Source organism: Lygodium microphyllum, chromosome 10 (genome assembly GCF_053477565.2).
Source record: "Lygodium microphyllum isolate KBCC chromosome 10, Lygodium_microphyllum_v1.1.10, whole genome shotgun sequence".
NCBI classification, from domain to species: domain Eukaryota; kingdom Viridiplantae; phylum Streptophyta; class Polypodiopsida; order Schizaeales; family Lygodiaceae; genus Lygodium; species Lygodium microphyllum.
Genome location: NC_141144.1, coordinates 58084865 through 58110049, shown reverse-complemented (window position 1 = coordinate 58110049; position 25185 = coordinate 58084865). Strand labels below are relative to the sequence as shown.

Below are 25185 nucleotides of genomic sequence, written 5' to 3'. Positions count from 1 at the left end.
AATCCTACTACGAAATCCATGGAGATACTACACTTTTTATCAGGAATTTGTAAATAATGTAACATCCTTGCTTGTTTATGCCATTTAGCTTTGTTATGTTGACATTGTGGGCACTCACACATGTAAGACTCAACTAGAGTCGTGTGGCCAATAAAAGTATTAGTAGACCAAGGCTAAAGTCCAATGTTTGCCTGGGTGTCCCATCCTAGACACATTATGACACATTCAAAACTTTCTTTTAGATATCCTCATCATCGAGCACACACACTTATGTTGTTTAAACATTAATCCATTTCTAATAGAATACTTTAACACATGTTTCTTGTAGTTGCCACCTTTGAGGTGTTTGGATTGCCAAAGCACCCCTTGAGAGAAAGAAAGAAAGTTGTATTAACGTCTAGTGCAAAAGGCCAGATTGGCCTATGAGACCAGAATGTCACATTTGAGAAGTTCGGGAATTTCCTATGTCCCAAGAAAGCTGACATCTAACACTATGACTAACTAAATGGAGAAAAAACACGGAACACTACATAGTTGATGAGTACAAAATGATGTCTAAGCCAGATACAATGTGGAATTGCTCAGGAGGCACTCATCCCAGAATGTTTGTCATGGGCCTATCTAGCATAGAGAGGCTGAAGTGGCGAGGTAGGGTCCCCCAATGGCTGTGTAATATCCTTTGTATCTGTAGATGATGCCTCTTGCAAGGGCCTAGATGAGCTGGGCATGGGTGACAGACTCTGTACCTGTCTATGGCTATGTCTAGGGTGGTCTCCTGTGGTGGGGGTGTCGGTTGGACCGATGAGGGCTGTGTGTGTGTGTGTGTGGAGAGAGAGAGAGAGAGAGAGAGAGAGAGAGAGAGAGAGAGAGAGAGAGAGATTGAAGTATTGGAGAAAGACAAAGCATTGACGTTTGGGATTCAACTAGGGGCATTGGCAACCTTGTTGGTTGCACCCTTACGATAGTGATTCTCACAGTCAAATGTGTATTAGCTCTGCCCATCTTGCCTTTTTGGTGCCAAGTTTAGTTTGTAAGCCTATTACTGAATCTTGCCAAATGATTTTGGGCATGGCAGTCTAGAAGGCCTGCATTGAATTGCAGAGCCAAGCTATTTTAAAGGGAAGTTCCCTGATAATGTGCAGTTTATGACTCACTTCTTGGCAGAGTAAAGCACTGAAGTAGCCAGCAGGCACCCTAAAGTTATGACTTGTTTCCAGTCCATGTCTTGCAGCCTGCTTTGGTTAGTGGTCATTATCTACTATCTCATGCAGCCAAGAAGGGAGCCTACTCTTGTTAGTGGTCACGACTCACGTAGGTCCCATTGTCTACTATGTTTAGTGGTGGTGAGGAAGCGATTGGGGTTGACGATAATCTCCCTGATGTCCATTTATTTTGCATTCAGCAAGAAGGAGCTAAGATAGTTGATTTGGGTTGTTTAAACTTTGAGAGAGGATTCTTCTTTATGATAGATAACAAGGCCAAATGGCTTTTGTGAGAGTGCGCAATGGAAAGGAAACACGAACACAGAGACAAAGGATCAAAGAGAGATTGCAAGAGAAGATGAAAGAAATGTGCATTGAACAAGGAGCACCGGAGATGGGGAAAGATGACGGAGTTGGAGTGTGCACTTGCCAAAGGGAAGACTAAAGAATGTGTCTGCCAAGTGCGAGGAGTGCCAAATATATAGGCACAACCATAAAAAACTGGCCGATTGCAGTGTGGGGGCTAAAATATGGCGGACCAGCATTTAATGCTGGTTACAGACTGCAGTAAATGCAAAAAAAAAGCCAAATGTGCTTAGAAAAATCTTGGCAAATATGGACAATGTCCTGCAAATGGCCTGCTCGGTGAAGACAACCTATGTACCAAGCCTGGCAAGGCCATAGATTGAGAGTGGAAAGTCCAAGTCCAGAACATAAAGGGCTTGTGAAAGGGAGCTTGATGTGCAGTTGGGAAATAAAGGCAAAGTGCCAACACCAGTGATAGGCACCGATACAATGTCATCAAGAGTGGCGGAATCCTCAAAAGGGCATAGATCCTGCAACAAATCACCTTGTCGAGTCATATGACTAGAAGCTCCACTATCAATCAGCCAAGGCTTCTCAGAAGACGAGTCAACCATTTAGAAATCTTCTCCAACTCAACAATATGAATGTCCGGCAGGTGAAGGCAAACTGATGTATGTAGAAACTGCCTGGGAAATGCACACAAAATCCCAACTGGAGGAGAAAATGTACTGAAAGGCAATAAACTGGCTGCGCTAGAATGAGCTACCTCCTTTGTCAAAATAAGTGATAGATGGGTTAGAGCTCCTAAAGTCCTTGTCTAACTCAGATTGAGGCTCACAATCAGGATATGACGAGGCATGACAATCATGATTGCTAATAGTTTCCTGATAATAATGGGAAGCTCAAGCATTTAGTAAGCTCTTCTGCCCTTGATGTGTGTCCTACAAAGTCCAAATTGTTTTCTCAAGAAATTCCCATGTCATACAACATGTCTATGTAAGTTGTGGGCTTTGGCAAGAATTTGAGGAATTGCTTTTCATTTAAGGGGTAAATAGCTGTCGCACTCTGGCATGTTCTTCAAATAGATTTTATCCACATATATTTTTCATTCTCAGCATGCAGATAAAACTTTCTCAGAATGCCCAAAACTATAATATGGATTCTTCTAATGATAAATGGTCGTGTAATCTAGTGTATGCTACTGATTGTTGAGTAGAAGTTTTCAATTTAAGTCACTTATATTTGGATTCTCTCCTTATGTAGGACAGTGGAGCTTATGTTTGAGAAGTACAGGCCTCCTGCAGTTTTCTTAGCAAAAAATGCTGTACGTAATAGTGTTTTTAGTAATTTTTACGTTGCTTTCTATTGACAAAATGCACTACAGAATTGTGCAGTGTACAGATCAACGTGATTCAATTAGGGAGTGTAAAGATCAATATGATTCCATGGGTTTCCATAGTTTTCAGGACAACTTATTGGTCATTTCAAGTTATTGTATCAATTAATTGGCTTTCTTTGATAAAGAATATGCAAACTGTAGCATAGGCATTCGAAAGGATGGGGCCCAAGGCTCAGGAAAGCAATATTACTGAAACGATTAGCCAAGAGAGACATGTCAGGGAAAAAGGAGGCACCCTTTGGGACGTAAAACTGCAGTTCCACAATACTAAAGGGAGGCACACATGGGCTTGCATATCTGTGGTTAAGTTGTTTTGTTAGTTCCATAATATCCCTCTCTTGTTTCACTCTGTTGAGACGATGTCTTGATGTCATATGTGATAACTTATTTGAGTAGAAATTAAAGAATATGCTTAACATATGATTTGCATAGAACTCAGTGTTAATATTATTTTGCTGGAGTGCGGCTCTTGATGATGTTAGCATTTGCTGATTTGACGGCACTAGGTTAGAGTGATTTCTGAGGCAAACTTTATTATACTTGATTCATCTCATGCTAGAGTGTTGATTGATTGTTTGTGCCACTTGTTCTCTGTTGAGTTCCGCATGGATTTTGTGTTTTGGTTTGACAGGTGTTGACCTCTTTTGCAACTGGTCGGTCAACATCATTGGTTGTAGATTGGTAAGGGATTGAAACAGAAATCTTTAAAAAATGGAATACATGGGTGCTCTTCTCATTTTTATGTGTGGTGAAGATTACATACAATGTGCATACAGCTTCAAATGTTTGTTCATTGAAAATGGCATGTTCTGTAGAAATAAATAACAGGCTTAATGCTTCCAAGGGCATGCTATTTTGAAACTCAATAATGTATTTATGTTCTAATTTGCAGTGGTGGTGGTTCAACCACTGTTGCTGCTGTACATGATGGCTATGTTCTTCAAAAGGTCGTTATTTGATGCATGAAGTTACTGTCTAGCTGTTTGAATTATCAACAGCTGGTTAATGCTATGAATACTGTAATATTTGTTTACTCAATTCTTCTCCAGGGAATAGTGGCATCTCCAATTGGCGGTGAGCTGTTGACAGATTGCCTCTTAAAAACTCTTGAAAGCAGAGGGGTTGAGGTAAGCTTAGAGCTTTTGTTGTTTGTAGTGCTTGAAGCCACATTCACACTTTTTCTTGATTTGGTAATATACAACGGTGTTTCTGTTCTAGAAGTCTTTTCCAGAGAAATAAATACACAAATTATCTAGGTCTTCTCATGTCAGCTTCAGGTAGTTCATCCATATACCCAAATAAACATGATCACATACATCTATTAATTTCCATGTGTAATCATGCTTCAAATAGACGATGATGTATTTTGGGATCGAACATCCCTTTTAGCTTCATAGGCTTTAATTCTTTGGTAAGCCTACATACCTCTCTTCCCTTCTTTTTTGGCACATTTATCAGAACCTTCTAATACTGTGTCATTCATAGGCGCATACATTATCCTTTCTAAGACTCTAGCATTTTCTGTAGCAGCTCCCAACTGTATTATGTGAGAGTAAATACACATACTCATAGTTTTTATCATACTCGTATGATTGCTAATGCAGATGTATGAAAAACATATGACATCTGGAGTTTGATATCCTATTTCAGACTTGATCACATTTGGGGGGACAGAAATGACTAAAAAAAGCACCAAAACTTGATAATTTAAGTAAAAAAAGGTGTTGTGTGCCTATAGACACCAGTGTATGGCAGCCACCTACCATTGGTGCTTTAATTGTGTCTTGACTTAAATGACTAGAAATCAAAGTCTGAATTTTCTTTGGCAAATCAATGCTATGTCTTGATCATTGAAAGCCTTATTGGTAGTGACTATTTTATAGAATCTAAAGCTATTGAAATAATGAAATTCTAATTTTTTCTTTAGATACATTTTTATTGATTTTTGGAATTGAAATTAGGGCAACGTATGATTCAGCCCCAAGACCTGAATCATACTCCTTTCATACTTTCATACCCATTTGTGTATGACGTATGATTGCCGAATGGAAAAACTATGCACATACTGATTGTAGATACATGGAACATGGCAAAGCTTGAGTAGTATGACATCTCAACATGAGACATACCTACAGAAAATGTTACTGCCAGTCCTAATAATGCTAGCCAGGTTATGCAGGCATGTGCTACTTTTGTTAAGGTACATAATATTCTCAGGCCTACATTTGAGTTTATGGCAGGGTGGTTAATTATGTGGTGGTATTACTATATGATTGATTTTACTTGAGGTGCAGTCTACAATCGAGTATCACTAAAAACTCTTCTATTTGTTATAGAGATGCACGAGTGAATGTTACAATGAGTAAATGGTGTTCAACTAAAGGGGTTTCTGTGCTAACATACTCGCCCACAGGGGTAGAAGAAAATACTTGTTGTCCTGACTAAAGAGAATAACATCATAGCAAGCAATGTTGATTGTTTGAGCTCTATGGATCTGGGAACCTTTAGGTTCTTCACAAGATGTGATAATCCATTTTCCATTTATGTGTACTTTGAGCTCATTAGAATGTGTCCACCTTGTGACAGATAAGGCCGCGATTTTCCTTCAAGAGAAAGGAGATACGCCCAGGCGAGTTTGAGGTGCCTGTTGTCTTGAATAGTCAGCTGGGCTGATCTTTCCGATTTCTTCAGTGCCTTGAAAACTGCATAAAGTGACTTGCATTAGCTATAAAACAATTGACAAGTCCCTGGACCCTGCAGGTTGTTAACTTGAACTTTCCAAATACAACAGAGAGCTACTGCAGATACATCCAGGTTGAAAGTTCTGCTTTATAAGCAGATTTTCATTTTGTCATAACTGTTCAGCCTTGAAAGGCTTCTGACAAAAGCTGATTGTAAAATTCAGAAAAGTAGAGTTCTCATGACATTCTTTCCTCCTTTTGCAGAGGCAGATTGCAGCAGATATCAAAGAGTCTGTCTGCCGTGTTCCAGAATCAAGCTTTGATGGTAATGTCTTGTTTCACACGTGAATGCTATAATCTGATTTGCATTAGATTTGAAATAACCAGTTTGGTGGTTTTCTTGCCATCTTTAATAATGGCGGTTAAGATGTTGAATCTCCTTGTCAAGTGTTTTAGAGGTAGAAACTTCTCGAGCAAACATTATGATCAAATATATAAGTGAACAACAAGTATATGAAATGATTAAAATGCACTAGTGGGCATATATGATGGTGTTATTGGGGGGAAGAGGGAAAGAAAGGAAAAAAGCCATATGAACTGTTCAAAAGGTCACAATGACCCAGGAGACCCAAACTGTTATGTGCACTCTAATGCAAAGTCAAAAGTGTTGACAACATCTATCTGCTGCAAGACATCTCCAGCTGTGTATTTGGCATAATCAATGACAAAATATACATTTTGCGATATTGTTCATAATTTGCCTTTGTGGAATAAACTGCATTGTAGCTCATGTGAAGTACTCCTTTCAAACATTCATCAATCATTTTAGTACCAATTTTGTAGGCTATAGGCATCAAAGCAATTGGTGCCGAATCAGCCAGAGGATAACATAATTGCTTTTTAAGAAACAGCCTTACCAAACCTTGCTTTTGAGAAGGCAATAATTGGCAAGAATGCCAAGCTTATTGTTGGTGTACAACACAACATCATGCGAATCATTCTGAAATGCCAAGTAAAATTCTGTTGTGGTGTCATATGATCGTGGAGACTTCCATTACCTACACACTGGAGGAGCAAACGTAGCAGCAGAAGGTGTGGCAGCAGTCTCTTGGGCTGGACAGCCACGTGTGTGTGGACTGATGGCTGAAATCTGCACTCAAGGGTGTGAAACCTGCACAGATGGAATAAGGCTGAATGGGGGCAGCCTGTCTATTTATAGATGTTGAAGGGTGCCCCAAAGAGTTAGGGTTTTTGGGGGACCATTGAAACTCTCTCGGACCGCTCCCCTTTTTAGGGTTTTTCATTAATTAAGTGTGTTTTGGGGCTGTTTTAAGAATGCTAATCAATGAAAAGCGTGTTTTAGCTCAACAATAAGGACACTTGGTTATGCCATGACATGAAGGAAAGAATAGGTTTTGTGCCCTTAAGGCAAAAATGAATTGGAACATAAGTAGCCTTTAAATTTTTCATGTCCGTTGTGACAATTGTCTAGGTTTTTGTTTTTTCTTAGCAAGGCTTTAAGAAGTTTTGTCTTTATTTTGTATTGTTTTCTAGTTTTAGGACTAAAAAAAAAGAAAATAAAAAAGTTACAAGATCAAGGTTGTAGGAAGGGAAACAATGTGACTACGGTGTATGGCAAGGTGCTATGAAGTGCCTTGGGCCCTTTGTGCTAGGAAGAGGCAACATAACTTGTTTGCGATGTTCATTCAACCTCTTGATTTCAAAAAGGAGCTCAAGCTCATGTTGTGTCGTTTGACTCATTGAGGAATTATTATGGAAATGAGTTCATCTTGTTGTTGGTGACCAATTGTTGAACTAGCCTAGTTGGGCTGCTGCTGTTGTTGACTTCGTTGCCACCACCTTTACGTGGGCTGCATCACCCCTTTCTTGCTGCTCCTACTGCCTCCCGCTTGTCCTTGCTATGTCCTCTAGTACCTCCAATTGCTCCTCTAGCTCCCACTTGCCATGCCTACATCTACACCTTCTCCTCTACGTTCCATGTTACATCCTTGGACATGTGTGGATAGGCACTAATAGCATTGGTTGCAGTGAATATGAAGGGACTTAGTGTGAATGCATTAGGGGCCCTTTAGGGTCAGGGCAGCTGATTCCTATTTATAGGACTCAAAGCCCTATTGTGCACACCATTGTGTGATCATCACTCTTGAACTCTTGGCTCGTAGGCCAACACATCCACACACTTAGACAACTTTTGGAATGTGGTTGTGACCTTGTTTGTTGCTAGCTCCTAGCTTGATGGTGAGCCCATTTGGCTCTATGGATGGGAGGTGAGTTTGATGTCCATTCTTCTCATGTTCGCACTCAAGAGAGAAGAAGAGAGATGGAGGCCAAAACGTTTTCTTATTGATTTCTTCTTCTTCTTCCACACACTTTACAATGTACACAAAGTATAGATAAGATACAACATAAAGGAAAGTGGCCTACTAAGTCAAACAATGCATAATCGACTACACTAGTCGATTGGCGCTATAACTATGCCAGCTGTAAATAGGTGTAACAACCTGAATATAATAAGTAATGAGTTAGTGTCCATGTGTGAGTCATAATGACCACCGACGTGCTAAGTGTAGACGTGTGGACCCATCTAACCAGGTGGTCCATCATCAATGTCCGCATGTGTTGAGCTTGTAATCTCAACAGCCAATGATACAGGAGTGTCCAAGGGATACATCTTGTGTAGGTTGGATCCTGGGTGGATATTTCATTGGTATCAGAGCATCAGCTTATTGTCTAATGTGAGATTGAATGACACATGCAAAAGATCACCATTTGACCATGGGACCATGATGGCCCACGTGTGACAAGTACGCTTTCATCTCATATAGGGTGGTATGGGATGCTACTAGTGAGAGAGGGCGTGCATAGGGGGATAGGTATTATAGGATGTGAGTATGACAAGATACGTTTCTTGTTCAGTACTTGTTTAAAGGGTTGTGTTAAGGTGATGCTAATACGGAAGTGTCTTTAGTAGTATGGACGATTGGGCCTAGGAGGGTTGCCACTTTGAGGCCATGGTAGGCCATCGATGGTAGCTACGATCTTGTTGCTTGGATTGGCATCAATGATATTTTAAAACACTAACATTTAAGGTTAACATAATTGTTAATCTTAATGCGGTACTTAATAATACTATGGCATGAACATTTAATGTTAATATTGATGTTACAATTAATACTATTGTTGATGCCAATGTTAACATTATTGTTAAGTATTGATGCTTTTATATTATTGTTGAGATGTTGATGTCGGGAGGAGAGAGAATGATAATTTTGCGGGGAGAGAGAGAGAGAGAGAGAGAGAGAGAGAGTTTTGTTGAGGAGAGAAAGACAATGTCGAGAAGAGACATAATGTGAGGAGGCATGAGAGAGAGAGAGAGAGAGAGAGAGAGAGAGAGAGAGAGAGAGAGAGAGAGAGAGAGTGTGTGTGTGTGTGTGTGTGTGTATTTCTTTTGTTAGACATTTGTGGAAACCTCTCAACCTTGATTCCTTTCTTGTCAGGTGGCCAAGAAGGTTTGGTCAGTGCTATTAGCCATTGGGTCTTGAGTGGTTGGGCTATTGATGCTCCCAAAACACAAGGTCTTTGGACATACCAAGTTTATGGATCTTGTGCAAGCCGATATGAAAGTGCTTTTTCACTTCCTACACTTCTAGGGTTGTTGGCACATATGGACTATGAGGAATGCCTTCATCTTTGAGTCTTCATCAAGAGTGCAAAGTTACATAGCTTGCTTGAGAGGCCTCCATCAGCAGCTCAACATGATTGAGATGGTAGATTATCCTCCCTAAATAGCATTTGGTTTCTTGCCATGTTGTAGTTTCTTTAGCCCCCTTGCAAGCCAAGTTTCTTTGTACTTTTAATCATGATTTTATCTTTGTACTCTTGGACATGTTGTACTTTTGAGATTTTGGACAATGGCCTAGAGCCATCTTGTGTCTTGTAATCTTGTAATTTTTTAGTAAATAATACAATTACCTATTATGAGAAAGAAAGAAAGAACGAAAGTTATATTAATGTCTACGAAAGGCCAAGTTGGCCTACGAGACCAAAATGTTACATAGAAAATGTCTGGAAAACTTTCCAAGTCCTAGTAAAGCTACCATCTAATGCTATGATAAATTGATTCAGTAGGTACAAAATGTATATAGGCCGGGTACAATTCATATGTGTTCCAAGTATGGTGTGGAACTGCTCATGGAGCTTGGTCATCCTAAAATGTCTTGCATGGGTCTATCTAACATCGAGATGTTGAATTGGTGGGGCAAGGCCCTCCGGTGGTGGCATAGTATCCCTTGTATCCTCGACATGTGCCTCTTGCCGGGCGGGGGCGGGGGCTGGTTGGGCATGGGCGTCGGGCTTTGCTTCTTGCCGTGGCTATTGCTAGGGTGGTCTTCCGTGGCCAGGAGGTCAGTGGGGCTGGTTGGGGCTCAGGGGTGGGGATGGTAGTTGGCTCTTGGTAGAATTTTGAGAGAGAGAGAGAGAGAGAGAGAGAGAGAGAGAGAGAGAGAGAGAGAGAGAGGACTTCTTCATTGGCAGCTTGACATGATCAAGTTGGTGGATATTCTCCCTAGAGAGTGTTTGCTTTCTTGGCATGTTGCAGTTTCTTCAGCCCCCCTCTAGCCCATCTATTTCCTTTGTACTTTGATTGTGATGCCTTAGAGAGTATCTGTTGAGTTTGTTGTATCTAGTTTATGCTCAATGGCCTAGAGCCATCCTACATATTGTAATCTTGTGATCTTATACTTTTTTCGTAATTAATACAATTACTTGTTAATGTGTGTGTGTGAGAGAGAGGGAGAGAGAGATGATTGCATAGCCTGTTACTTCTTTTGCATAGTTTTTGGAAAGACTTCCCCTGTGCTTCAATTCTTCTTACTTGAAACACCATGTTTTTAATGGTGATATGGGACAATTGCTTGATTGATTCTTGGTTGACTTCACATCTCAGGGCAGTTACTCTTTTGAGAAATTGATTAGCAATGTGCAAAGGGTTGGTTGGCAATCTGGCATCCACTATGCCCCCTTTGTAGACAGTGTTGGTAGGTGGCAAAGGAATTATTGACTTTGGTTCGCTTATTGCTCCTTCAATCCCCAAATGTTGCATTTCTGTCTCCATTGGCTGCGAGATTGGTTGACCTTATTTAGTACTTGAGTTGAGATTTTATCAGCAGGCTAAGCTGAAATCTCTAAGTGATAATTTGCAAGATGCTTCTTGTCAGTCTCATAAATTCTTTTGGGGGTTGCACGCTTCTCTTGGTAGATAGAACATGGTTAGATTTCAGCATCTAGAGGACCACACATTTATGGATCCACAGACCATTGTTCGCATGTATAGAAACAACTATGATGTCCACGGGAGATGGATCCCAAGTTTGTGACCACCAGTTGGAGTGTGGAGTGAGGAATCTGCAAAATGCTGATGCCAGGAGCCTGAGGAGACAGAGGCGACAGTTGCTGTCGAAGAGAGAAATGATGCCAGGTGGCTCTAGAAGGGTGCAAACACAAGTTGAAAGATGTCACGCAATGGAGAGGGAAGTAGCCACACTGTTGCTAGGCAGAGGGAGCCCAAATGCAGGCAGCTGGAGGGTGTGGAGATTGACGCTTGACTGATGTGGGTCAAATGCAAGCACTAAGAGATGGTGGAGATGCTGGTGATGGCAGGTGGATGCTAGATGCAGGTTGGAAGATGGCACGAGACAGTGGGCGATAGCTTGGAAGAAGGCACCAAGGCATTGCAAGGGCTGATGGAGAGGTGGCAGCAGTCACAATGGTACCTCCACATGGAGGTAGGCTGATAGCTGAAATTTGCACACGAGGGTGAGAAACTTGCAAAAAGGGATAAGGCTGAATGGGGGCAGCCTGTCTATTTATAGATGTTAAAGGGTACCCCAAAGAATTAGGGTTTTTGGGGGATCATTGAAACTCTCTCAGACCGCTTTCCTTTTTAGGGTTTTTCATTAATTAAGTGTGTTTTGGGGCTGTTTAAGAATGCTAATCAGTTGAAAAGTGTGTTTTAGCTCAACACTAGCATGCGGAAAGGGAGAATCTTCGCAAGGCTTTGGGTGTGTGGAATCTTTTTGGACATGCTTTTGGTTTGCATGTTAATGCTGTGAAATCCTCCCTTATCATTTGCACTGAACTTGATTTTCAATTCTGGGGATGGTAGGGGGTGGTCGTACCTCGTAGCAATGTCACTAGACATTTGGGTATCCCTTGGATGTTGATGTTCAACCAAAATGCTTGTTGGAATGGATATTACAAAATTTAGAGGCCATCTTTGTTCATTGGAAATCCCAAGCTTGGCCCTTTCATGTATGCCTCAAAGTCATGCAGACCATCATACTATCCATGCTTGCTTACTTTTTGCCACTCCTACCTTGGAATACCACTTCTTTGGATGGTCTTACTAGGCACATCTAATTCATGTTGTGGAAATATCAACATATATGGTTTATGGTGGCATATTCTTAATACTAATTCACATTTCTCGACATCCTCCTCCATTTTGGTAAATCGTTTGTTTGTTCTTGGTGGCTTGTTCTTCAAAGGTACGTTAGAATCAGACAGTCGGCAGGTCATTCATTTCAGATGGAATTGTTGGGTTTGCCATGGATGATTTCTTGGGAGGGGAAATAGGAGGATTGGCCAAAATTTAATTGTATGGCATATCTTGGTTTGTCTTTTGTTGCTGATGCTACTCTTGTGAGCTATGAGATTTTGATGTGATTTTGCAAAGCCATGAGACTTTTTCGGATTCCTCATGGATACCAAGACCTATGGGGTCAGATTGAGAGGATGGTGCATCCTATGCAGCCCTTGTAACAAAATATCCGAATGCAGAAACATAAATACAAGCAGACGACAAAGCATAAATTGAACAAAACACGGTTAGGGTTAGGGTAACTTAGAGACTATGAACACAGTGAAGATCATAAATGAATGAATTTGTAAATGCAATGCTCATGCAGCAAACACACTATGCAAAGAAGGAATATTGTACCTTGAACTCTCATGTCTCAAGGACCGAGGCAGAGGTAATGAGTTGGAGAGTGTGTTGTACTCTTGATGGATTCGGAAATGCAGAAAGCCAACCTCCACACTGTTAAAAAACAGCAAACACAGCAAATGTGATACCAGATTAGTGTCAGAGAAGTAGAGGAGAGAAAAAATTGCAAAATGCAGCCACTAAAGTGCAGGCGATAGGCAAGAAGACACCAAGAAGGGTGAAATGCAAGTTATGATGATGGCGATAGTTGGTGTAGGTCGCCTCTAGAGTGAAAATATAGCTTGAGTCCTTTAGTGGTGCACAATATAGGCTGAAAGCTTTGACTTTCATTCAAGAGTTTTATATAGCCTATTTAGGGGGAAACTTTACCAGGTCCTCTAAGATTTGGAAGGCAGACACTTTCTTAAAGGGGAATGCATTGCAGTGGTGGTCCACACTCTTAATGCAAGGAAGAGCACCATCAACATGGGTGCAATTCAAGTAGATGTTTGCATCAAATTGATTGAGAAGTATTTTTGAGGTGGACATCATGATAGCTTGGAATAAGCTAGATACAAAGGAAAGCAAGAACTTCGAATAGTATAATAAGAAGTTTTGGGATGCCTTGCTGCCGGTCATTTCTTATCGTCCAGTTCCTCTTCATGAAGAAGTGGAAAAGTATGTATGTGGGTTGCCTAAAGGAATCAAGGATCTTTGCATCAACTCCACAGCGTCTAGCATGTTTTGGCTCATAGAGATTGTTGCTAGAGCTGACGCTTTGTTGTGTGAGAAGGATTTGGGCTTCCAAGAGAGTGGGAAGAAGCGGAATAAGAAGTTGTCGAAGGTTGAGAAAAGAAGAAGATCTGAAAATTAGCATGAAAAGAGGTCAAAACAACAAAGAAAGGGTTGGACTTGCATAACGTAGGGAATCTAAGTAAATGCTTTATTGTGAAAAGGGGGGCCACGTTGCTAAGGACTATCCCAATAGGCTGCTAGTTGGAAAATCAGAAAATCAAGGAGATCCCAAGGGTAAGAAGCCCAAAACATCAGTTGGATTGGTGCCCAATGTTAGTGATCAACCTAATGATGATGCTATTGAGTTATGTAGAGCATGGGGCGAAATAAGAGATTAGCATGCTTTGATTTTCTTTGATAATGGCCTAGGAGCCAACTTCATCTTTATAGACATGGAAGCCTATCTAGGCATTAGAGAGGATGAGATGGGACCTATGGGGGAAGTTGGAATGGCATGCAAAAGCCATGGAGAGCTTGTCACACTGCTCATTCGAAAGCTTCGGTTACACATTCACGGATATGTAGACAATGAAGAGTTCCTTATTGCTCCACTTGAGGATTGTGACGTCTTGCTTGATATGCCTGGTGCCATTGTATGCATGCAATGAATGATTTATATATGTAAGTAATGACATTAGCATAAGGGCAAGATCTATACACTTGATGTAAAGTTGAAGGGGAAATCTTGTTACGTTTATTGTGTTCCTCCTATGTTCTGGTGTGAGCACTCCCTTATCTCACGGGCACTTTTTACCTTCTTTTCTCACTTGCTGTTCACTTGTTCACTGTGAGTGTGCACGTGTTGCTAAACCCTAATCTAACGAATCTATCCTTGTTGTATTGGTTGTTGGCATTTTAAAAGTAATGAAAAATCACCTTTTAGCATACTTGGTTCTAACTAAGGATAAGGTTGATAATGAGAATGTTGGGAAGATGAGTGTCTAGAAAAATTGAATGCCAAGGTTGCTTCTATCATTGTCGCAGATATGATGGTTGATGGTTCTAATGATGATGAGCCTCTTGTGCAGAGAAATATGGATCTTCCAACCCCTTTTGGTATTCCAACTTCCCTTACTGTCCAAAATGATTAGCAAGTCTTCAATCTGATTTGCCCCTTGATTCAGGCAATCAATTGACCTTCAGCCGCTTTGATGGAGATAGAAAATGCCCCAAATTCATTGATTTTCTGGCCCCTACACCTGAGTTTGATTGAAAACAACTTCAGTCTTGTTGAATCCAAGTCTTGGAGCTTCCAATTTTTGGCATGCTTCCTGAGACTGTCGCTTAACCCTAATTTTTGCTACAGATTAGAGTTTACAACAGAGAAATCTAAAATTTCTTAGCCTCTGGTGATCTTAATGCTGTAATCTTCGGAGCAAGGTTGTAGAAAGACTGGGAGATGAGAGAGAATACTGAGGAGAGAAAATTCAGAGTTTCTTCACAAAGAACTGAAGAAAATCTGTCATTTACTGCTGGCCTTGTCTCAACAGCTTGTAGATGCAAAGAACTAAAGAAAATCAGTCATTTATTACTGCTGCCTTGTCTCAACAGCCTGTAGATGTTGTCACCTGTTGTTGATTGGTCTTCTCCTACCCTTGGTTGCCTCAAAAGGTTCTCCAATGGCTGCAAATCAAACCAGCATCATCTCCTCTCTCTCTCTTGCAGGGCTGAATACACAAAAAATGTCTCTCTCTAGCCTCTAAAGACGTTTTCTAGTCTTCATGGGTATTTTTGATAGGTGGTAGTCTTCTCAAATGGTTTTTCCAGCATTATCCATAATTAAATATTAATTTTCAGTCTTTAAAGACTGAAAATTAATCCAATAATTATTTCGGTGCCTTGAAAAATAATTTGATTGGCCAATAATTAAATTGGCTAGGCAACTTCCGTTCCCAAGTGTCTTTGTGCCATCTTTGATCATTAGATTGGCGTTAATTGTTAAAGGTGACTTCTCTAATGTCACTGATGACCTAGGCCAACAATTGGTACCAAATACCACCAAGTACGTGTGTGGCATATCTTATAACAACTTTTGCCTTCGACATCCTGTGATTTCCTCGGGTCGGGGGACTCGTAAGTTTACTCTAACCCAAGTTACACCTCACATGTGTAACATTCACTTAACCATGTGATTAAAAATTAATCTACATGTTAAGTGAGGTTTCAAAAATACATGTCCTCATGACACTATCCATGATCAACTCTTAAGATTGGGGATAATCCCTCTATTTCTAACTCTGATTGCCAAGGACAAAATGCATTTGCATTGTTGGCTGATTTTTTCGATGATGGGATATTTAAGGCATTGGTAGAGAAAGTTAAATTGAGGTAGGCTTAGCCTCAAACCTGATTTTCTTTTTATTAATATATGAAGATTGCCACTTGGACTATTCATGGGATTTGTTCTTGTAGCAAGCAAGATGACATGAAGATTACCACTTGAACTATTTGTGGGATTTGCTCTCTCAGCAAACCACATGATATGTGACATATTTTGCACATGAATAATTGGGATGTGTCATGTGTTGTTGAATATAAAAGTCACAGTGAAGCGGGTAGAATTTTGGATTGCCATGGGTTTTGATTATTTTGTGTTGGAGGCACTGCAATGCATTACTTTGGTGTCCTCATGATTGTTCACGAGAAATTTTAACTGGTGCTTCTAAAGAATGATGTCTTTGGGCATTTTTTAGTAATCGAGATTACGTTTGAAGGTGAGATTTTATGGCTGGTTGGGATGTATGCATTGAATGATTCCTTGCATCGTCATTACTTATGCGATTGCTTGACAGCATGCTAATCTCTTGGTTGATGGGGCTTGCTATGTGCGACCTCAATATGTGTGTTGACCCTTTGTAGTCTACCTTTGAGCACTTGGTGATGGATGCACTAGAGGATTGTGCTTGGGATGATTTTGCATTGACTATTCTCTAATAGGACCTTTGGCCTTGGCTCTGCTCATCATCCTTGGGATTTTTTTTTTTCAAATAAGGTGTGCCTAATTATATTACTTTAGAAAAACCCAGAATACAAAGAAGTGCTCATCTCAACAGACTAGCTGGAGCTGATGCAGAGTCCCAGGTATATCAAGTATACAAGCCTCTCAAGGCGGTCTAGGGGGGATGGGGGCAAGAAGCCATGGAGGGGCGGTGTATCGCCATCTAGGGCTGCCTGCCTGCATCATGAAGAACATGTCTTGGCTGCCTCAGGTGCGCAAGAAGTGAAAATAGAGCTCCTGATGAGCTCGAGACTCGCCTTGCACTTGTTTCCACAAGCCGTGGAGGGAGTGGATGATGGAAGTCTAGAGCTCAACCAAAGTCGCCTGTACTGAAAGGCTCTCCCTGCCAAAAACCTCCTGATAGTGTGCCTTCCAAATGTGCCATCTAGTAAGACTTCCTACAATCTCCCATACCTTAGAGCGGTCTGCTATGGGCTCCAGTACCTGGCGGCTGGGTAAAGCTTCCAGGCCAACCACTGCGCAAGACCCAGCCTCAATGATGAAGATCATGTCCTGCATCCCGGCCTCGTATAGAAGGTGACGGCCTTGGTTGACTGCTTGCCAACAAAAAGCTCCCCACGAGATGCATCCAAGGTTGGGTGCCATACGGCGGAAAATGCGACATGCTCCTCTTCACACGAGTTGTGCCGCCTCGCATGACCAAAGGTAGTGCTTTGGAGTTTTCAAAAGTTGTTGCGGGCAGCGTTTACACCCTCCATCCTGTTGCATTTGGGCTAGCCAACTCCCCACCGCCAGTCTTCCGTGTGTCAAAAGCCATAGGAAATACGATACCCTCCTTGGCCTCTAGCTGTCCCATAGGCGGCGCCAGAAAGTCCCACAGAAGGCATCCATGATGCTGTGCTCTGCCCAATATCTGCTACATGAAGGTGCCTAGTCCATGTCCTCCTGCATAAGTACATGTCTGCCAATCCTGACTGTGTACTCCAAGAAGCTCAGTGGCTTCTTTGCAACCGCAGTGGTGGGCCATAGCCAGTTTGCAGGATCCCACTCTAGCTCATCAAGTGGTCTGCTCTTGCATATCCAGAGGTGCCACCCCCGGAAGTCTTCACAGAACACACAAGGGTCTAGATGCCAGGTCTTCCCCTGAAGACTGACTACACGAATCCTCTTCCAAGGAAGGACAATGATCTCATCATCTTGCTCCCCTCTGTCAAGGACCAAACGCCTCCCCTTTTGCACGATGAAGAACATCCTGTAGGGGGTGCCACCTACTCTGCCTGTCACCTGTAGGGGGATACCTATTGGTGAAAATCTAGCCGTCCATACCTTGCCAGGTTCTACCGGCTCTCGGATCGGGGGGTCAAGCCACTCCTGAGGTATTGCTGCGTCAATCTCCCTTCTCCTCAGCTCCACAAGATGAGGAAAAACACGAGCACGAGGTGATGTACCATGCCCTCGCTAGGAGGACCTGGTTGACCATTAGGGCTCGGCTTGCTAAGGAAAGGCATGCAATACTTCGGTAGGTTAGCTTCCACCTGATAGAGTCGAGTACAAGTAGGAACTGTTAGGGCGGAGTCGAGTACAGGAAGGAAAGGCGGGCAATACTCTAGTAGGTCAGCTTCCGCCTGATAGAGTCAAGTACAGGAAGGAATTGCTTGGCCGGAGTGATGTCGAGTCCCACTTGAAACCCCAGGTATTGGACGGTCTACCCTCTGCACACCCATTTGAATCCCAAGTTGACGCCCCACTCTGTATTAGAGTCCGTGTCCATAAGAAAACCAACCGACTTTCGGCAGTTGATTTTCACTCCTGCTGCAGTGTAGAACACCTCCTGAGCTAGTCTCACTCTCTCCAGCCTCAGCTCATCGCCCTCTATATAGTGGGTATCATTTGCATACTCTAAATCTAATAGCTCCGTCTCCTCCCTTACCGAAAGTCAAAGGCCATGTAGCCCGCTCACACGTGACCGGAGGAACTAGGACATCGCCTCTGCAAAGAGTAGTAATAGATACGGGGCGAGAGGACAGCCTTGCCGGATCGATCTCTCCAGTCGAAACTCCTCATCCCTCTTGCCACCTATGAAAACCCTACTGGTAGCCGATCTGTAAAGTGCAGAGACCCCACGGATCCATGCCTGGGGGAAGCCCAACCTCACCATGGTGCCCTCTAAGAAGCCTTGTTACAAACAATATTATGTAGATATACTAATATCTTAACCATATCTATCTATCTAAAAATCTATATATCTAATTGAAATTAAAATTATTAATATTATATGTAACAAAGCATAAGGATACTACGCCGCCATCGGAGGGCCCTGCCCCGCCGCTTTAGTCTCTCTATGTTAGACCGACCCATGCGGGACATCCTAGGATGAACACTCCAGGAGCAGTTCCACACCGCACTGGGAGCACCTCTAGATTGTATCTAGTCTAGATATCATTTTGTACCTACTCAATTTATTTCAACATAGCATAAATGTTAGCTTCATTGGGACTTTTGAAATCTCCCAGACATTTTGTATGCAACATTTTGGTCTCATAGGCCAACTTGGCCTGTTGTAGACATTAATATAACTTTCTTTCTTTCTTTCTTTCTTTTCTCTCTAGCTTTCTCTCAATATATTACCATTATTGAGAAAAACACACACACACACACACATGACTATTGTAATTCAAATTCAAATATAAATATATAAGTTAGAATAAATTTTTATGATCAATAATTGGTAATGAATCCTATATATATATATACATATATATATTGCATCTTAATAATTATTAATCATATCTATATGCACACACATGAAAAAACATAAACATATATAGTTATCTATAAATACACACATATAAACATATACATGCACAAAAAGAAAATCATATAAACTTTAAATTTCAATAATAAACCTTATGCTTATCTTCAAAAAGATTTAATATCAACAAGACTAATTTTTTAAAATACCTAACTTTTGAAATTTTAATTACAATAAATAAATATCCAAATAATAGTCAACCCTGTCGTAGGCTTTCTCGAAGTCCAAGAGAAGTACAGCCAACCCGTGACCACTGTGCTGGGCCCACTCAGTCGCCTTGAAGAAGGTGAAGACATTGTCTAGGATGCTCCTATCTTGGACAAAACTTGTCTGTGTGTCATGAATGATGTCTGGGAGCACAGGGCGGAGTCGCCTACCTATCATCTTAGCCAGTGCCTTATAGGCTATTGACAATAGGGTGATCGGTCTCCACTGGGATAGCTCCAAGGGGTCTCCCCCCTTGGGGAGGAGACTGATAAGACCTGCCGATAGACTCCCTGGCATCCATCCTGAGCTGAAAATCTCTTGAAAGGCCAGCTGTAGGGGGTCCTTCACCACCTCCCAGTAGTTAGCGAAGAAGGCCTTAGAAAGACCATTCTCTCCCGTGCATTTCTGCCCGTCTTGTGCATGGAAAGGCTCCTCTAGTTCCTTCTCTATGAAGGGGTCTAGGAGGGAGCAACCCATCTCCTTTGTGACAAGGGACGGGATATGGTCCCAAACCTGATGTCTACAACCCTGTCCTCTGGCTAAGACTGCTGGCTGAGATTGCCTCTTGCTGGAAAAGGTGTGTGTAGTAGTCTGTGGCAATATCCATCACCTCATATGGGCTATAGAGTGAATCCTCCCATACTAATCCCGAAGGTTGCGAATCTGATCTCCTGAAATGTGAGGCTGATGCACCTGGAAAAACTCCTTGCACATTGTGTCCCCCTTCTGTGCCCAAAAAGCTATTGAGTTATGGAAAGAAAACTTGGAGTGCTTGTCCTTGAGGCCGGCGAGGGCTGCCCGTGCGCGCATCTCCTGTGCGTGGAGAGTGGGGTCCCTTGGTGCCTCCTGGAGTAGTCTTTGCGTGGCTGCTAGGTCTCGTCGAAGTGCACTTCAGAGTTCTCTTTCTTCTCTATTTATGTTTTTTGCATTTTGTGTTTTTTGTTTATTGCGTTACTATCTAAGTTATTGTGTTTCAACCATGTTCATACATTCCATGTTTTCTTTGTGCAAACCATAGCATATCTTCACATGTGCCACTTTGAAGCACACTTGAAAAGGCCACTCTTGGGATTTCTAAGGAACTTAGCTTCTAGCTTCTGAGAGATCCATCGTAGCAATTGTCTAGGCCGAACATCAACACCCAAAGGGTAACCTAAATGTCGTGCAATATGGCCATGTAGAATGACTTCACATTGCTACCTCAAAACATGTAAATCTGAATCAGTGCAACTGATGAGCCATGATTTAGTAGAATTACTATAGAGGCCTGAGGCATGCCAAAACAAATCGCAAATATCCAATGCCTCTAAAAGGTTATCCTTGTCTGCTTTCAATATCATTAAAGTGTCATCAGCCAATACATGCCCAACAAAATGTTGATTCAATGGAAAAGAGAAACCAGCCAGCTCCCCAGTCTCAACTAGATGCGACAACATGGCGAGAACTCAACGGGTGGCAAGGGTAAAAAACAAGGCACTCAGAGGACAGCCCTATCCGATCGACCTTGCAAGAGTAAAGGGCTTAGTAACCCCACCATTCAGCATGACATGCAAAGGAGCATCACTACTAATAATGTATATTGGCTAGGACATGCGTGGCCCAAAACCCATGGTCTACATAAGCTCTACAAGAAAAGACCGGTCCAAGTAGTCGAAGGTCTTCTCCATATCCAATTGGACCATAACAACCTCCTCATTGGATTGCTACATATAATCTATGCCGATCTATACATTTAGGATATCATGTAAAATATTCCTATCTTTAATGAACCCATGCTAGTGGGGATGTACAATGCCCAAGAGATGCTTATGGAGGCAATTGGCCAACACCTTTGAGAATATCTTGTACATCATAACCATCAATGAAATCAATCGCCAATGTTTGAGCATTGAAGCGGAAGGGACTTTGGGGATCAACTTGATAACCCCTTCTTTCCAAGATGCAAGCATGTTTCCAGAAACATTGCGTAAGTCTCAAAAAATTCATTGGTAAGCCATGCCAACCAAGACTTTTAACCCTGGGCAAACAATAAGACATCCATAACTTCATCCTCCTGAATATCAACCACCAAGGTAACATGGATGTCAAATGAAACCTCATCCTTAACTGAGGCATAAAATATTGAACATGCAGGAATAATCTGATTAGAAGGTCTCTCTCTCAAACCTAGAAGTTCCATGAAATAAGTTCTACACATATCAACAATAGACATGGGGTTTGTAACCATCTAACCATCAACACTCTGCAGTCTCACCAGCCACAAAAGAATTTATGGGACTAACAAGAGTTATCCTGTATACCCTCAGTCAAGGCTTTGAGTTTGGCTTGTTGATAAGATCTCAGCTGCAAATGCTTAAGAAGATCAGCCAGCCTCACAAATAATGGAGCCAAGAAAGTATCATATGGAGATTCAAGTAATAAGGAATGAACTAAAGCCTGCATTTCCTCCACAACATGCATACTCTGCCTCCAAAGTGAAGCATGGTGAATTCCATATTACTTGGCAACACAACATGTCAAGCAATTGTCCCATGTAATGTAACCATTGAAGACTGCACGAGTCAAATAGGAGGAATTAAATTGAAAGGGAAGTCTGCTTAAAACTGTGCAAAGGGGTAATGGGTTGTCTAAGCATGTCAAATTACAAAGAAGAGTGATATGATTAAGCATATTGTTAAAATACTCTCATCTCTAGAATCTCTAGCAAGAAATCATTGTCTTGCATACTATGCATATGATCCAAGCAAGACCATGTGGTCGTATGCTAGACTGAATGAAAAGTAAATCCCGAGGATGATATTGCTAACAGAATTGGATGCACTTAAAACAATACGCTTGAAGGGTCGGAAGAACTCCTTGCCCGTCGCGTCATGTAAGCTACCCCCGCCCCCCGACTGATCCGTTGCGCCACCCCCGCATGTTCCCTCCCTGTCGCCATCCCTAGAGGGCTCCCCTACCTGCAGCTCATTGCCCCCTGCCTTGTCCGTTGCCCTCTCCTGTCCGTCCGTCGCTTGCCTTGTCTTGTCGCCCCCTACCTGTGCCCCCGCCTGCCTGGCACCTACCCTGTCCGGTGCCCCCTACTTGTGCCCCCACCTGTGGCTTGCTGCACCCGCCCTACCCGTCGCTCCCCGCCTGTGGCTCAATGGCGTGCTTGCCCTGCCAACCCCCCCCGGGCTGCCCCCTGCCTCCTTTGCCCTTAGCCAATGGCCCCGTCTAGCAGCCCACCACACGTGCTCCCCCCCCCCCCCCCCCCCCCCCTCCCCAAGTTGCTCCCTTCCTCTACAACAACTTTCCCCCCCACCAATAGCGAAGTTGCGTTATAGGTAGGTTCTTAGCAGGGACCCACAATGGAAACCTCTGGTTAGACGCCGGTGTATTTTGTGAGTGCCCCCCAGTCAAACACCTTGCGCATCGTCCTCTCTGAGGAACAACTCTTAGCCATTCGTGCCACGGAGCTGGAGTTGAAAGAAACAACGGCAAGTCGTAGGACACTCCCCATGGAGGGCCCAGCTTCCGGATTGGCTTCACTCCACTTGCGCATTGGCACAAGGCAAATCGCGGAGGCAGTCCTCATGGGCCAAGGGATCTTCATGGTTCGACTTACCTAGACAGACGTAGCTTGTGAGCTAGTGGATAGCTCACCCTGTGCCTCCACGAAGGGGGTCATCTACATGGTTCTCTGGTACAACGGCTTCACAGTGGAGACATTTGTGCTCCACAATAGGTTTCTTAGATATCTGGTCACTTTACTTTTCCCTAGACCGCCAACTAGTGGAGGACTTTGAACGGCTCTTCGATACAGTTCTTCTTGCCTCCTTCGCGGATACAGTGACAGTTGCAGAAGTCCCAATGGTACGAGTAGCTGTGAACGATACAAAGAGTATACCAAAGTTCCTAGAGATGAGGCACGTGGTCACTCCTTTAAGCAGCAGGTCATTGTGACTGGGCAACTAGGGAAGTGCCTGCGTTGCCATGACTTTTGGCATCAGGCAGCAGATTGCATGCGCTTCGGAGCCAAGGCGGCTCTGCCGACAGGCCCGCAGGTGGACGTTGATGGTTTTACACGAGTCCAAAGACGACAAGGAGAGAGATGGCAGGGAGGGCCGTAGTCAGCCCCTCAAACATAGCCATGGCAGCAGGGAGTAGGAGGGCGAGCGACAGCCCCTCGGCAGAGCACTCCACAGCCCCCTGCTGCCTGTCCCATCGGCAAGACCGCAATCCCCTACACCCACCACCCACTTCACAAGCTGCCTCACTTGAGATCCCACAGCCCCCACACTCTCCCCCCCCTCCTTCCCATGGATCCCCCACTAATCCTAGTCCACAACCCCCCCTTCCAAGGCCACCAGTAGCCGCCTCCTTCCCCCCCCCAAACACATGTACCTCGGACCACCCCACCATCCCTTGATCTTCCTCCCCTCCACCACCTCCCTTGCCGATCAGCCCCCCGGATTCGCATCCGGTGCAGGTGATCCCTCCCCCTGCCCATCCCCCCTCTTCCCATAGAAGGTGATGAGTCACATATGCCTACATCCTCCTCTCAGCAGCAGCCTTGTCCCTTTCTCCCCCCCAACACACACATAGCCACCAGCTCATCTGTCCCTATCGCCCGTCACACTTTTCCGAAACAGGCGCAGCTGTTACCACAGGAGTTTTTTCGTAGTGGTTTGTGGTCCTACCCAAGAGTTGTGGAGTGCGGAGAGTTCCCACTACCTCTGGAGGTGGGGATCTTCGTGGTATGCAAGTCAAGGAGTGGCGAGGTCTATCTACTAGCACCACCGGATGGAATAAACTATGCCTTCTTCCTTCAAACCTCTCACTTAGGGGACTGGATAATGACACAGGTAGAGGAGGAGGTGAAGAGTCAAGTGGCGGACCACATCTCCCAGTGGATGGGAGAAGGAGGACTAGCACTGTTTTCACAGCAGTGGCCACGTTGCATGATGGACATTAACTAGTGGGCTGGTGCCGAGATCCCACACTTGAGCATTATCTTTTGAGCCCCTCCACAATGGAGAGCAACGATAGATGTGATTGAGTGGTCCTTGGCACAGGCTGCCCGTTTCTACTAGTGTACAGAGTCACGACTCTCAGCGTGGCTGATAGATGCCCTAGAGGTACCACCTGGAGCATTTATTACCCCCATGGTCCGCTCGAGGGCCACCATGGGGGATTGGAGCTCGCCGTCCAGGCCTGCGGCAAGCGTATTCGCATGCCTCATAGCTCTTCCTCTTCATCAACAACTTCCACACTGAACAGATGCCTATTTGGTCAGTCACAGGTTTTTCTATGAGCTTACATCTTGCATCCTAGAATGTGAATAGTCTCCACTACAGTGGGGCACGTGGTTCTAGAAAGTTGATTGTTCAGCAGGAGTTGCAGCCGGCCCTTGCTGGATGGATTTGTTGAGATAGCAAGCTCAACATGTGCGGATATTGATGATGGACCGCCTGGCTAGATGGGTCCGCATGTCTACACTTAGCACGTTGGTGGTCATTATGATACTCACATGGCCACTGACTTATCACTTATTATATTTAGTTTGTTACACCTACCTACAGTTGGCAAAGGCATAGTGCTAGTCGATTAGTGTAGTCGGTTATGCACTGTTTGACTTAGTAGGCCACTTTCCTTTATGTTGTATCTTATTTATACTTTGTGTACATTATATAGTGTGTGGAAGAAGAAGAAAAAATCAGCAAGAAAACGTTTTGGCCTCCATCTCTCTTCTTGTGTTCTTAAGCGAGCTTCCTCTTGTGTATACAGTGTGTGTTTGGCGCAGCAGCTCAAGCAAGTTCCCCCACCACGCAACTCTTGACAT

The 25185-nt window shown here is 43.2% G+C and overlaps 1 protein-coding gene across 2 annotated transcripts in view; it reads left to right on the top strand.

The window, feature by feature from the left end:
- LOC148030034 (actin-related protein 4-like) overlaps positions 1-25185 on the top strand; it is a 112038-nt gene that overhangs the window by 53795 nt on the left and 33058 nt on the right. For both annotated transcript variants that reach the window (XM_087686298.1, XM_087686297.1), the window contains exons 6-12: positions 2772-2832; positions 3539-3588; positions 3800-3854; positions 3957-4034; positions 5494-5547; positions 5668-5721; positions 5853-5913. In XM_087686298.1, the coding sequence (XP_087542424.1) occupies positions 2772-2832; positions 3539-3588; positions 3800-3854; positions 3957-4034; positions 5494-5547; positions 5668-5721; positions 5853-5913 (413 nt within the window). The remainder of the gene's footprint in view (positions 1-2771; positions 2833-3538; positions 3589-3799; positions 3855-3956; positions 4035-5493; positions 5548-5667; positions 5722-5852; positions 5914-25185) is intronic.